This window comes from Aulostomus chinensis, chromosome 16 (assembly GCF_037954235.1).
Source record: "Aulostomus chinensis isolate RoL2024-O1b breed Wild chromosome 16, RoL_Achi_v1.0, whole genome shotgun sequence".
Lineage (NCBI taxonomy): Eukaryota > Metazoa > Chordata > Actinopteri > Syngnathiformes > Aulostomidae > Aulostomus > Aulostomus chinensis.
The window spans coordinates 7,862,676-7,878,050 of NC_141335.1; the positions used below are offsets into that span (position 1 = coordinate 7,862,676).

At 39.9% G+C, this 15,375-nt stretch overlaps 1 protein-coding gene across 6 annotated transcripts in view; it reads left to right on the top strand.

The window, feature by feature from the left end:
* ryr2b (ryanodine receptor 2b (cardiac)) overlaps positions 1–15,375 on the top strand; it is a 176,394-nt gene that overhangs the window by 65,151 nt on the left and 95,868 nt on the right. For 2 of the 6 annotated variants that reach the window (XR_015109326.1, XM_086179633.1), the window contains exons 101-102: positions 176–240; positions 615–715. Coding sequence is in view for 5 of the 6 variants with exons in the window: in XM_086179633.1 (XP_086035759.1) it covers positions 176–240; positions 615–715 (166 nt within the window). In the remaining variant the exon portion in view is untranslated. Of the gene's footprint in view, positions 1–175; positions 241–614; positions 716–2,543; positions 2,596–4,069; positions 5,088–14,855; positions 14,918–15,375 lie in introns of those variants that run through there. The other 4 variants (XM_086179632.1, XM_086179630.1, XM_086179631.1 and 1 more) reach the window with 4 other exon arrangements.

A 15,375-nucleotide genomic window follows, 5' to 3' on the forward strand; every position in this document is an offset into this window, starting at 1 on the left:
CCTGTAAAAGAGCACAGGTTCAGCTGGAGGAAATGTGGATTTACATACTGAATATACATCCACCCTATACAACATAAATCAAGACACAAGGAAAGCCACCTTTTTTAACTAGAAAACACATGATAAATGTTTCATGTTGAACTGTACATAACTTTTTTTCTTTTTTTATGTCCAGGCTTGATAATTGATGCCTTTGGGGAGCTCCGTGACCAGCAGGAACAGGTGAAAGAGGATATGGAGGTGAGATTTGATTCTCTCCTGAATGCACACACATTTGATGCCAGACCGGCGCACAAGTGCATCCACACACTTCAGAATGAAGGTTATTGTGCATATCTGCATTAGGTTTAGATGTAAAGATGACACTGGTGGTCCACCGAATCTGTTTGTCTGTGTAACATTGAAGTGTGTGTGTGAAGTGAGTACAAATAAAGTTAATATTGTTGCTTAGTTTTGGTTGTGTTTTAGAAGCCATTTAGTTGCTTTGTAAAAGAAAAGGATCTAATGAGAATGTGTTGTGACCGCAGAATAAATACGTATATATGGATTAAATTTTGAAATACATTCTAAAGAAACTCACGTTTGTCCCATGTGTGGCCTTTCACCTCCTGCAGACCAAGTGTTTCATATGCGGACTAGGAAGTGAATACTTGGATAAAGTTCCACATGGCTTTGAGACTCACACCCTGCAGGAGCACAACCTGGCCAACTACCTGTGAGTAGATTCATGCTCACACACTGCTGTGGTCACAAACTAGTGGTTTTGCACTTACTAAAACTCACACTTGTGTACCATGTTGCTGCAAAATTCCCCGTTGCTGCTCACAATATATTTGAAAAACACACATTTTCTGCATGCCATCACCATCATGAAAACTGTACCAAACAAAGAAAAAGCATTGAGAAAACAATGAAACCTCAGTCAGTGTACTAAAACTCCTCAATTATAAATACACTTATTTCAGAGTATATATTGTTATTTTTAAACTTAATCAAATAGTGTAAAATAGTAATTACTCTTTGTGTCCTCTCCAGTCACCACCACAGGAAATTCAGACGAGTGTATCATTTTATATTTATAATTTTGTATCAGCTTGTGTTGTCTGTTAATTTTGAGGTGACACCTTCAAACCTTCCCAGACACTTCTCAAGATCCATGCAATTAGTGGCTGCTTTTAAATCTCACTCTAGGACTGTGAACTCTCCTCTTAGCGATGTACAAATCTGCTTTGATGCCATACAAAATCATTCACCCACCACCATACAGTAAATACAAGCCACATTCGCTTGCATCTCCATGGATTTTTCAGTCCATCATGGTGTTGTTCTTCAAATTATTACAAGCAGCACATGAGCATCTGTCGTCATATCAATCAAGCAACACCTTTCACTGAAGTTTAATCACTATATTTGTCAAATATGTAAAAATACATTGATTTTAGCAACAGCAGGTGAAAGCCAGTATTTTCTCTCTGGTTGAAATTCTTTTGATCTCCATTGCATAAGGAAATGCATACACGATTAATTATTAAATGCCATAGTCAAAGACAACACAATGTCAAAATCTAAGTCTGGCAGCAGCAACGCTGTTTGTGTGGATGTGGCGCCGTGCAAGCCATCCCATACAGTAACAGTCATGTCTGATGAAACATGGAGCTGTCGGTGGACTGGAGTCAGTTCCATGAGCTCCGAAGCTCTGCTTTGGTCTGTTCACATTACACAGAATGTAATGAACATTTTCCCCATTAGTGATAACCACCTGCGACCCATCAGCTAATCAGAATGTTAATTTTGTAGAACCCAACCATCCAAATGGATTAACCACAGAGCCTGTATATACAATTTATCCACACTGCACTATCAGCCATTATCATCTTTACCTTTAGCAAATAATTTCTGGTCATTGTATTGTGATTAACCTTTTTTTTCCTAAATGTCACACTTTGCTCATTTATCTGAGAATAAATATGGAAGATGAGGACCCTGCCATTTAAAGAAACCCTGTATAAATATGATTTTAATTGATTGCAATCATTTAAACTGATGTTAAGACAGTGTAAATCCCCTGCATGGATATAGAATTGATCTCTGGGTTAATGAAAATTATTTTCATGCCTTGACTGGTTAAAGAGTTTTTTTGAAGGTGATGGTGCACAGTGTACCGTTGCTACATCAGTAACAGCCACAGGTATAGGCTTAGTGAGCCTGCATAGTGTAAATTATCTAAGATGTGTTTGCATCCTTGCCCCAGTGCTTTTTTTTTTTTTTTTTCGTAAGGCATACATGGTCTTAATGCTCCTGGACATTCGAAGCTTATCTGATCTAAAACACCACAATTCATAGCATAAAGTGGATGCCCAAAAGTATTATTGACTTTAATCATCACATTTTTGCATGGAATTAAATAACTATTTAACCACACTCCCAAGCCTTTTGCACAGACTCTTAATTTAACACCTTTCTACTCAAGTGCTCGTCTATCCACTCTGAATGTGGGAACATGTGTAAGCAGCGATGTGATTTCCTCTCCTGTGTCCTTCCAGATTTTTTCTGATGTACCTCATTAACAAAGATGAGACTGAACACACTGGGCAGGTATAATAGTTCTCTCTTCTGTTTCAATACGTCAACCAAATACAAGTTGGACCAAGGGGAATTTTAGATTTGAAAGCACGTAAACATGTGATCCTGACTGATGAATGAGTGTAGTTGGGATGGTAAACTTCATTTCCACTGAAATAATACAAAAGGGATGATGAAACAAGCGTGCAGCATAGCATTTGTACAAATTAGTGATGCAAAAAAAAAAATAATTTAATACTCAAAACTCAGTTTGCATATGTAGGCTCAGCTGGTGAGGTTACAAAACAAAGCAAACTGTAACTATGGCCCAAAACTGTATTACTAACAAAACCTTGGGCTTGTTGAGCCGTTGCACCTCTAGTGGGGATATCTGTCATACGTTATACGTTTCCACAACACTATTTTTTGCACCCCTTTAATTAAAACATTTTTGGTCCTGCAGTTTGAATATTGCACTTCACCATTGTATGAATGGGAATACTTAAATATTCCCCTCCTCAGTGTCTCTAGTTGTTGCAGTAACTTATTAAATCCTGTATTTGCCATTTGTGATGATGTATTGTAACCTTTACCACAAAGACTGGTATTGCGCACACACACACACACACACACACACACACACACACACACACACACACACACACACACACACACACACACACACACACACACACACACACACTGCTGATGCTAGTTTTAATACTTTTCCGCTGCCTGCTCGGAAACTGCATTCCACATTAGTCCTGCAGTAGATCGATGTTTACTGAGAATGACAGTACCGATTTAAACATGTTGACAGACATTTTTTCCAGCATCCATACTCAAGCTAGAAGAAGACAATAAGATTGTTGGACTCATGGAGTAAAGTGTCAGAAAAAAAAAAACCTGATGAAAGATTTTTTTTTGGAATCTGATTTTAAACCTGGCAGAAATCAACACGATTGCAATTTTAGAAGAATACATTTGGCAGTATGCAGATGTTGACACTGACAGTGCGCCTTCCAATGACAAAATTTACATCATGTGCACCCTTGGGGGGGGGGAAGCACTTGTAAAATATAAAAACTAAAGCAGAATCTGCATTCACACCTCCTTTCAAAAGCCATGTCAGTGGTGTTACGCGCAATTTTGCTGAATGAAAAGCCAACACATATAAATTGTTTGTGTAGGCACATATTCTCCTCAACTAATCTTTTGACTGCGACATATTTTACATATACATAAGCAAACACAAACTCATATCAGGTAAATGTCACTAAAAAGCTGCATATTTTTCCCTCAGCATGTAAAGTTATGAAAGAAATGTGCATGTGCTGATAATTAGTTTACTTCAAAATGCTGCACAACTTAATATAAAAATAATCAGCCAGAAGATATTACAAGTAGATGGCGAATTTCTCAGGTTTCAATTGATTACAGTTGATACATTGTAAATGTTTTGTTCCAGTCATGACTTTAAGATATTACTACTCTCTTGATTTAATAGGAATCCTATGTGTGGAAAATGTACCAAGAGCGTTGCTGGGAATTCTTTCCTGTGGGAGACTGTTTCCGTAAGCAATATGAAGATCAACTGGGATGATGGGAAATCAGAGAGGTTCTTAAGCCTCCTGAGACAATGTCATCACAGAGGAGCCAGCCATGATTGATGCACTTGGACTCTCTAGATTAATTAGAATTTTGTGTGCACGGTATTGATTTGTGATTTTGAAGAGGCTTTCCCTGAAAGTACATTTAATATTGATGCGCAGCTCAGAATTTTAAAGCGGCAGTTCTATTAAGGAACTAAATTTTGCTCTCCTTTTGTGCTGAAAACTACCAATTTCATTGGTTTCTCAGTAGTTTAACGTTTGACTGTAAACATCTCAAGCTGTCAAAGCTGGTAAGCCGAATTCACCTTCATGGCACTTAGCCGGCTGAATGTGTCTTCTCTCATGTTTTGTGAATGAAGTGATTCGTCTCTCTAATCACAGCCTCCCATCCCGTTACCCCGTGTGACACCCAGATAAACACCCTCCCTCTGGCATTTGTTCTTACCCCATTTCTTCAGGCTTCATCTCTCCAGGATCCTCCTCTACTTTCCCTCTATTTTATTTTCTGTTATCCGTCTTGCTCGTCTTTCATCTTCAGTTCATTTCTCTCCTCGTTATGTTTCACGCCAGCATGACTCCCAATGTTCAGGTCACATTATTGCCACAAAGGCGAACGACCAATTTTAACAACCTGCTTCACTTTGTTTCTAATGGCTAAAATGTGTCTGTAGGAAATCTCCGGTATTACTCATGACTAAAGGAGTGTGGCATGTTCTTTTTACAATCTCTCACTGTGCACGCAGCTTAACAGTGGGGCGGCAGTTGCTTCGGTACCCCCTAAATATATTGTCCTCATTATGCAAAGGTTGAACACTGAGCTTACACAAGTCTGCTTCTGATATTTGCACATTATGACTTTGAATACTGACTTTATAGAGCCCCTGAATGTCACCGTGGGAGTTTTTTTCTTTTCTGAGCTTTTGCATTACTGTGCAATATAATATCATTGCTTCAGCCAGTGTGTTGGGACATTCATTCTGGCCCTTAATTTAAGGTGCACCTCTACAAATGCTATAAAGAAATGGCTTTATTTGGAACCATAGCTGCTTTGTCTGTCTGTTGAACCACGGTCGAAACTCCGCCTTTGTGAGAGACCCTGGGTGCATTTGCAGTTGTTTATGGACTGAAGCTACTTTTTACTGCTCCTATAAATATTAAACAACCAAGAAAGTCTCAAAAAGCCAGAATTTGGACCCTCCAGTGCTTGTAGCGGGACAAAAAGTGCCCGTACTACCCTTGTGTGATTTTCATTCATGATTCAGCAACTCCCAAGTAGGAAGACACGATTCTCTGCTGGGAGAGGATAGAACGATCTGTCTGGGTTAGGGAATGAGTTACCCAGGGTCTTATGAGTGATGTGTGACGGATCATGAGTTAGACACATGGATCAGTTTGTGTGTCCGCGGTCTTGCGAGGGCTGCATGATGAAGAGGAAGCTGAATCAGACGGCAAAGCTCTCAGGTTACCAGGTCATTTACCTTCCAACTCTCATCTACTGTATGTTCACAAGCTTTAGGTAGTGACCAAAGGGATTAGATCCCAGATACCAGCACCTGAAATTAGGTTTTTCTGCAGCGTGGCTGTTCTTAGCCTTTGAGATAACTGCGGATTGCAGACATCCTGAGGGAGCTCCTAGTAGAACCACTAATGAAACATCTCGAGAGGTGTCAGCTGAGGGTATTTGGGTATCTGCTCCTGCTGGAGGTATTCTGGCCACATCCACCCGGCAAGAGGCCTTCGAGGTCGACCTATTTGAGGGAGTCTTTATCACAACTGGCCTGAAAACACCTCTGGGTCCCCCAGGAGGAAGTGGAAAAAGGAACATCTGTTTTACCATGCACGATCTGCCTCTACCACAATCCAGTCCTGGACAGAGGTTCACAAACATTTGCATCATTTTCCTTTAAGAAATAAAGTTGTATGTTGTGTCTCCTGTTTAATTGATGCCTGTTTTCCTAGTTTTAGCACTAAACTAAATATCACATTCATGCAACACTAACAAGTCATGTCGCATGACATCAAATACTGCATTTGACTGTTTTCTGACATCAGTTATAATGTTAATCTCTCACCCAAATTGCACATTGCTGTTCCATATGAATTAATATCGTCTAGTCACATGATGTATATCAGTGTTAATTTGGTTCCTAAAGTTAAAGCAAACAAATTGGGATACTTAATCTGATGTGGATGTTTCTTTTATAGTATTAATATACCTGTAAGGGTTGAGAAACAAGCTATCATTGTGTTATTGTCAATAAATAAGAGCACACTGAACACCGTGTCCATTTTAGACTCGTACTATCTTCTTCCTCCTTGGAGGCTGAAAACCTATTTGATCATTTGCAACATTAGCCTTTGTCCATTGCTGTAAGACTGTGGGGAAAACCGCTCATCAAAATTCTATTACATTTTGAAATGAATCCCCTCAAGTGTGTGTAAAATGAATCATAATGTCATACTGTAAAACCGCCAAACATCCACCTTTCTGTTTTCAGTTCTCTCAAACCACAGATCTGCGTCAGACCCTGGGTACAGTTTCAGAACTAGACTTCTACTAGTTGATTCATCGCTGTTATTTAAAGCAGGGCACCAACTCCACCAAAAGAACCTAAATTAAAAATGCTGACTATTCAGTGGATAATTACCACATCTGTTGGATTTGGACGGTTCGCTCGCGCCAAGCTTCCCCTCTAACCTTCATGATCTTTTCCATCCTGTGGGTGGCTGAAGATGAGGGCTTCATTCATTCTAACCGCTGCTTCTCCCTCAGTGTTACGTTTCCCAGAATCAGCTTGCAGCCAGATGTGAAAACTGGAATTTACTTTACACACAAAAGGTAAAAGCAATTTCCTGTGTGGATAAAATCAAGGCACTTCAAGCCATAGCTGCACTGTGTCATTTTATGTAGCAGATCTAATCATGACTGTCAGCTAGGACAATAGACTTGACCACTCATACAGAGCTGACAGACTGTTAGACAACTACCCAGGCATAAACTTGAACCGGACTGATTTGATACATGAAAGTGTGTTTTACAGGGTCGGAGTTTGATAATTCAATTTTTTTTTTAAAGGAATAGAATCTTTGAGAGTGAAGAGAATTAAACAGACCTAGCTAGTATGCTAACTGAGCTGCTTCTAGCACAATACTTCAGGATTTTAGGAAACATCAACTATAAACTATCCCTGAGTTTTCTAGTATGAATACAAGACTACAAAAAAGGGAGGGGTTGAAGTATGCCTTATCACTTAATCTTACACATGGTACCTTTAGATAAAGTTTCTCCTTGTGTGCACAAAAGACAGTCCTTGTCCACTTTAAAATGATCTAAATTTAGAAAAAAAAACTTGCATTGCACTAAAAGTAGCTAGCAGAAGATTTACCAGGGGCATTACAGAATTCCAGGGTCCTGCTGAGGCCTTGGGAGCCTGTCTAATATCCCAGGTCAACATCCACTGCGCACAAAGGTGACGCGAATTTCCGTACACAGGTGAAGCTTCTGCAGGGGACACAGCACACTATCCTTACACTTCTGTGACATAATCATGAAAACACTGAAAAGTTTGCAGACTGCAGAGCAGGGATAGCAATCAGGTTTAGAGTGTCCTGGCCAACCTTGGGCACATGTGTACTTACAGGTATAGATTCTTCAGGTTGAGCTTTTATCCTTTCATCAGTGGGAAAAATAGCAAAGCTTTTTGCAGGTATGAATATGTGAAAGCACAGAAGCTCTATTGTTTTTGCAAGCGCAGACGTAGTTGCTGTATTGAGGTTCGCTGGTGTCTTACACTCCAAAAAAATAAATAAATAAAAATCCCAATGGTGCTGTCATACACTAATAACATAAACGGATGTCTTCTTATGACACAAATGCAAAACATGCAGAGAGTAATGGGTGCAGACTTTTTTTTCGCAGACTTGAATAGGAAATCATTGAGCTGCAGATCATTCATTCATAGCCCACAGGTTTGCATTATTCAGAGGCATTCTAATAATGTATGTACAGCCAATAATAAGGAATTTAGGAATTATGCACGGGCAGATGGCCTCAGGTTGGCACACAACAGATGGGTATGCATTGAAGACGTCAGATGATTGTGCGTGTGTGTATGTTTGGGGGGGCATGTCTGTGGCAGGATTGTTCTGAATATTTCCTCAGATACATGCCGTTGTTTGTCAGATATAGCCTCTGCACCCAAATATATCATGGATGTGTAATCTGAATTGTAAATCAATAAAAGATGACAAGGGAAAAGAGAAAGCGTTGGCAGTTGGGAGTTTACTCCTACCTGAGGCTGAGAATGGTGAATTAAATATGAACAGTGACTTCTTCTTCTTACTGCTCAGGATTTCAGTTTGGAAACTCTTTTCTCGCTCAGACTATTTGCACTTTACATCATGACCCATCAGCTATGACTTGGCCCTGGGGCAGTGACCACATTCGGGTAATACTTGTGTTTTAGCTTATGTTGTCTCCATGAATTCAGATAAAGTTGCCTTAAAATAAGTGCCTTGTTTGGATTTCTAAGCTTAAACTTTGATGATTCACTACATAAAAGACAAAGTGTATCGCATAAAAAAGTACAGTATGAGTACTATACTCGTGTCGAATGGCAGTTGTTTCAGTTTGAAATTAAACTCAGCTGTGATTTTTTTTCCCCCATCCACTCTGTCACTCTTCAAAGTCATTTTCTTCACTCAGTCTCCTTTCTTCCTCAGTTTAACCAACCTGTCAGAAAACCACTTGAAGCCTGTCTGCAGTGGTAAATTCTTTAGGTTCATGTCTGTACGCTGGTCTTTCTTTTGTTGGCTGCATTAACAGAGGCAGACATACTTTTGCTTCATGTAACAGTGGCTAAAAAATGTTCTTTCTTTCATGTTTTTCTCATCCTGATGACCAGTGTACGGATGTTAGATAGATAGATCTACTTTACTGATCCAAAACCTGGAAATGTCCCCCCCCCCCCAGGATCTTTCTTTCATAGCATCTTCTTTATGTAAGACAAACTTTCTCATATAGCTTAGATGTTAACAATACAAATAGGTCTTTGTTCTATGGCCATTTGTTGGCTTTTCTAAATAGCTCTGGGTTTAACACATCAATTTTCCAGTTAACATTGATCTTCATTTGAAAAATCTGCAATTCATAAAATCTTTGGACTGATCTTTTCATTTCTGCCGTTTCCTGTCCTGTACGTCAGTCTCGTGAGACGGTGCGACAAGATCAGTCAAAGAGCTGGACTGAAGCAAAGCCAAATACGTCCATCCATCCATCCATCCATTTTCTATACTGCTTATCCGTTAGGGGTCACTGGGGCTGGAGGCTATCCCAGCTGAGTCCAAGTCCATCCCAGTGCCATCAGGAGCACTTAGGGGTTCAGTATCTTGCTCAAAGATACTTGGACATGGTTACTAGGGGAAGTGAGGATAGAATCAGCGACCCTTTGGTTGCTAGACTCCCACTCTACCTCTGAGCCATGCTGCCCCTCAAAGCCGAACACAGGATGTGCAAATTAGGTAGAGGTAAAATATTGTGGAAAACATAAACCTCCGAAACCATTTAACCAGACGTCACTCAGAAACATTATCAGCAAAGACATCTGAGCTCAATCAAACTGCCCTGGAGACGCGTTCACTGTCAAGTTACCATCAAACTCTCCGTGTGCCCCAAAAATAGAGAGCTTGCAGTGACATTTGTATGCAAGGATGTACATCATTGTGGAAAATATGGCTTCCGACGACTCAGCCCAAGCTACATGTTGTCTTCTCGCAATCACAATCACTGCTCTGTTTTCTTTGAGGTCTATTTTTAACGTCAACATTTATATTTTTAGTAATGCACCAGATTTGGATCTTTGTACAATTTGCAGCTCTTGTAAAAAAAAAAAAAAAAAAAAACAAAACACCCAAATGTGGCAGATACCAGATTTTAATTGGAATTGTCACCAGCAAAATGTCTCCCAGAATCATAGAGAGAAGAAAACCCCTCCGTCACCTCAAGGTGAGGATTCTCAGGGTTTTATCACTTGCGCAATTACAGATTTTCGGGTCGTCTCGTGACGGTCAGGCCCAACTTTAATTTTTATGTAGAGTAACTGTCTTCAAGTAAACAAGCATTACCATCAGTGACAAGAAGAGGCCGCTTCCAAATTACCATTTAGATTGGACAACTCTATGCCAAGAAAAAGCCAATTACTTACTGAGAGTTATGAAGGAAAAGGAAGAAGTGATGGCAGCAGAGTGAGTCCCAGCTGATGATGTCCGTTTGCATCACTCATCATCGCGCCCACTGACGCTGGTATTTCAATGGCTGTTATTTTAGAATCTGCAGAGGTGGTCTCTGCAGGGCTGTTTGCACAGCGATCTGAGCCACAGAAATTTTAGAGGAGACAGGTGCTGCCTTAAATAATTGAAACTGGCAAATTGGCTCACTCAAGAGGTAAGCTAGAGCAGGAGGGGAAATGACCCATTTTTCAGCCAAGAGGAATTATGTGTCTTGTGCAAAAATCAAGACTGAGGAATACTTGTTTATTGTCAGGAATGATTTGAAATTTGGTTTCTGTCACTGCAAGAAATGCACGAATGCCATTCCAGTATTTGAGACAGCGGGCTGGACACCAGCCTGCTTGTAGCTTGTGCGTGTGCTGGAGATATGAAGGAAAAATTCTCTCCGTGTATTTTCTATATCAGACTTGATAGAGGATGTCTCAACAGAACTCCCACCTGTACGAGTGAAATTTAAAAGCTCATTTGACTGATTTACGGTCAGCAGTTACAATATATTTTTTATAAAATCTACTAACAAAGAATGAGAGTAGACTCACACACCTTCCTCTGACAGTGTGTAACTGTCCGCATACGTTTGCACACTGTAAGCGGTTGTTTTTTTTTTCTGTTTGATCTGCTATTGTCCTTTTCTTCCTCTTCACTGCTTTTATTTTAAATTTAATCTCAAAAGCAGCCGTGCCTAACTTCCTGCCAAAGCTAATCTCATGGTGTTGGCTTATATATGTGGGAAAACATATTTTAACAAAAGATTATTTTGAAGTGTGGCGCTTGAAATTCTACGGATAAATAAATAAAGACACCGGTACAACAATAAATGACATGAAAATTTGTGACTAAGTAATTTGCTAATAATCTGGTTGATAAATCCCCATTCATGCCCCCCCCCCCCCCCCCCAAAAAAAAAAACCCAACCTTTTGCATGGCGGAACATCATGAGACAGGAAAATCTTCAAATCGGAATTTTTTTTTTCCAACCGGAACATCAGACAGACATGGAGAATTTTTCCAGGTTACATGATGCTTTTAAATGTGACATGCCTGAAAAGACAGATGGCTCCATCCTGTTCATTTTATCCTGAGGTTCAGTTTTGCACACAAATGTGTGGAGGAAAAAAACAAAACACCCAAACCTTTCCTTGTATCGCTCCTACGCAAAACATGACTGCATCTGCAGGTCTGTCATTGCATGTAAAAACAAAACAAAACAAAACAAAAAAACTACAGAGAGTACAGATTATACTTGCAACACTGCACAAATAGGTTGCAGCAACTCAACTTTTAAAACAGAGGTTTGTTCTGGTCTGTGAATAAATGATAAGCCTGCATCAATTGTGCTTTACCTGGGCACAGCGGGCACGGCGCAGGGTGGCAGATGGCTTTGGCAGGCTTTAATGGCAACACTCTTGATGGAGGGCAAATGCGTTGTGTGAATGTCTGACTGCCGGTGAAGAGGCTTCTTTCCCGAGCCCCGAAATGACTCCGATAATTGCCAGGAGGAACCCACATGTGCACAGATTTATTTAAGTCCACTAACATAATTAAACACGCGCACACTTCTAATTTTTTACCCCCGAGCAAACTAGTGGCTCACAAGAAAACATGAGCTTTCTCCTATCAGAGATGTGGAATAAAGTCAGCAATATATCCATTTTTTTTCACAAAATCAATATTGCAGTCTTTAGTATTGATCGCAATATATTGTGAGAACATTGTCCTGTGACTGATGTACACTGTGGCAGCTGTATTGCCGTAGCAAATGTGAAAAATAATTGACTCAATTTTTCCGTTGACTTCATAAAAAGCAAAATTTTTCATTTTGCAAATTTGGTTTTTAATTGCAAGTGAAATTAGGTTGTGATTATCCCAAAGTTCTGTTTGAAAATGAAAACTTCGGCTTGTGCTTTTTTTCAAAAATGTTTGCTGAGGAATTTCTCTACGCTCGCAAACCTTTTTGAGAAACTATTTGGTGTCATTTAAAGTAAATCATTAAAAGATAGCGAGACAGTTTGCGCGTCCATAACCAGCTTAGTTTCTTAGTTTAGATTTTTTTTTAATGGTGTAGCCGTTGGCTCTGAGTACCTGCCTCGCTTGATTGCTGTAAATCAGACAGGCAACAATCTTTTGAAGTCACAGAAGGAAACAGAGAAAGGGGGGAGAGCAAGAGAGAGAGAGAGAGAGAGAGAGAGACTTCCCCTGCCTGATTGGAGGTTATCATGGCTGTTTTATCACCCATCCAGACAGACTTGACTCAACCACTGACTGACACTAATCTCCACTGGTTTCCTTGGGGGTCAGAGCTCAAGACTGGTTGCCTTGAAGCATTTTTGATTAGCGCTTGGCCTTTAAATCATCTAATTCAACACATAAACACGCTCAAAACCAACTTATCCACTGCGTTATTCAGTTTCCGTATTGTTTTCCTGAAATGGCATCAACTGTCTAGCCATCATCTGTCTATGTAGCATAATAGGTCACTAATTACTCACCATTTGTTGTTGCGCTTGTGCTCACTGATCACAGATTAACTGGAAGGCATCACTCTGACCTCACACTGAGCCTGGTGCTTCATCAGCTGCAGTCACTCAAACATTCATGTCCACTTGTGTGACCGCAGAACAAAAGCCTCATCACATCAGCTCAATACAGTGAGCGGGAGGCTTCCTCCTGGTCGATGTGAACTCCCTCCGTCTGCGCCGAAGTCCCTCCTGATAGCTCTGCAATCAAATCTGCCTCCTGATTGAGTTGTGGGTCTGCCGGAAGCAGGCTTCTGAATATAAATGCTGCTTTATTGTTTAGATGGCTGCAGCTAGTCCCCCCCCCCCCCCTCCCCCGACTGTTCCTTATCTTTGTTATTTACTCCACAGACCGTCAGGTCGATCCACAGCTTTTTACCAATCAAGTTACGCTAGTCTACGCATAAGTGATTCTAATTTTATTTTCATTTTGTTCATTTGAGTTCAGTTTAGTGTCTCATTACTCTGTGAAATGTTAAGATGCACCAATCGGAATCATCCCTGGTGTCAATCGCACTTTAACATTTCAAATCATATTTAGATGAAAGACTTTTCTGTTGTTATTGAAAGGTTGGAACCTTTGAGCTGGGGGTTGTTTGAAGATTATTAGCTGACTAATGAACTGATCTGATGTTCAGCGTTTTTAAGTTTGAGTGAATCTTGTTTTGTTTTTTTCTTAAAACCCTTGCAGATGGAATATAAATGTAAACTTTGCCACTTTAGCCCTGCTTCCATTAGGAGTTTTGTTTATTTGATGATGGAATTCCTCTTAGTTCCCTTTATAAAACGCTGCTAGGAACTCCTTGCACTTTTTGTTTGAGGGTATACTTTGTCACAGTGCAGGCTTCAATGCATTGCACTGATGTTTTGTTTTGGTGTTTCTATTCTTTATTTCTATACCAAGATTTTTCTTTATTTTTCCCTGCAAATGTAAATTGGTTTCAAACATCTTTTATTTGTCTTGTTGATTAATAATATTCAGCAATCGGCCCAGAAAAAAAACCCAAACACTTTCGTTGACCTTTAGTTTGCATGTTCTCCCTGTGCTTGCGTGTGTTCTCTTGGGGTTCTCCGGTGCTCTCCTCCACACAATATGAACAATGTAAACTGGTCACTGACTTATTTAAAATCTTTTTAGCAAATTCAGAACCCACAACAAATGACCTTCCAGATCTTTTTTTGCGTCGATATGTTTAGTGCTGGCAAGTTATATGTGAGCAGAATCGTTTCTTTGACAGGCTCTTGGAAATAAAAATCAATAAATTTGATCTAAGTAAAGAAAAACTGAACTACAGTGAAGCAGAAATTGAATTAATGACACGAAAAGAAAGATTGAATCTCTTGAGATACAAAAGAAAGTCGCTGCTGCACAGTTGTAAAAACCCTGATACATCAGTTACTGGTTACATTGCATGGAAATACTCCATTGTAGAGTGTGTACACGATCTTCTGCGTACTCATATAACACTGACTAATACACACAAGAGAAAAGTAATATCACTTATAAGATAAAACAGTCAAAACTCCGCCTACCTCTTATGTAATGGTCAGATAATGTGTTATTTTGTTATTGCAGTTCTCTCCTAAGAAGTTGTTACCATTTGCTTTTAAACTATTTCATTAAATTACCTGTTTTTGTGTGCATCAAACTTTCTCTAGAATAAAGTCCAAACTAATTCACCATCGTGGCCCTCCATTAACACGGCAAAGCACATTATCAGCCTCTGCTTTCAAGGGAGATAATGGTCCATACAAAACCTGACCTTGCAAATTGTACCTGAACCTCAATAAATCCTGCAGAATGTGTGTCATCAGCTACGCTTCCACAGCTTCTTCTGCCCAATCCAACTGAGAGTGTTGCACTTTTGCTTTTCAGGTGTTGGGGAAATCTCTTAAGCGGCTGTTCCAGTTTGATGGCTTTAAGACATCTGAAACAAGGTGCGACATTTATAGTAAAATACGTTTAAATGCACATTTTTGTCTCCCAAAGTTCCTACCATGAGACGCTGAGACATTTTCTGTCGTCTGCTTCACCAAGCATCTGCAGAAATTTCATTGTCCGACCCAAGCTTAAACTTTTGCCAATATTTGTAGTTCTTTAGGGATTCCTGCAGCTCTAGAGTCCTCATACATATTTGAAAGTAGTTTTCTTTTTGGATCATTTTCAAATATGGTTGTGATGTGTCTTGTGCCTCAGCGTTTGTTTTTTTTTCAAGACATCTGTGCCTAGTGTGTCAGTCAGTCTGTCTGTTTCTACCCCCCTGACCCCCCTCCTACAGATGAGGAATGAGACTTTGCCTACAGTCAGAGAGGAAGCGAGAGCATGTGTCAGGCTGATAGACTGAGTCAGTGAGTATGTCAGGTTAAAACATTGGGACATCGCTCCGTTGTAATCC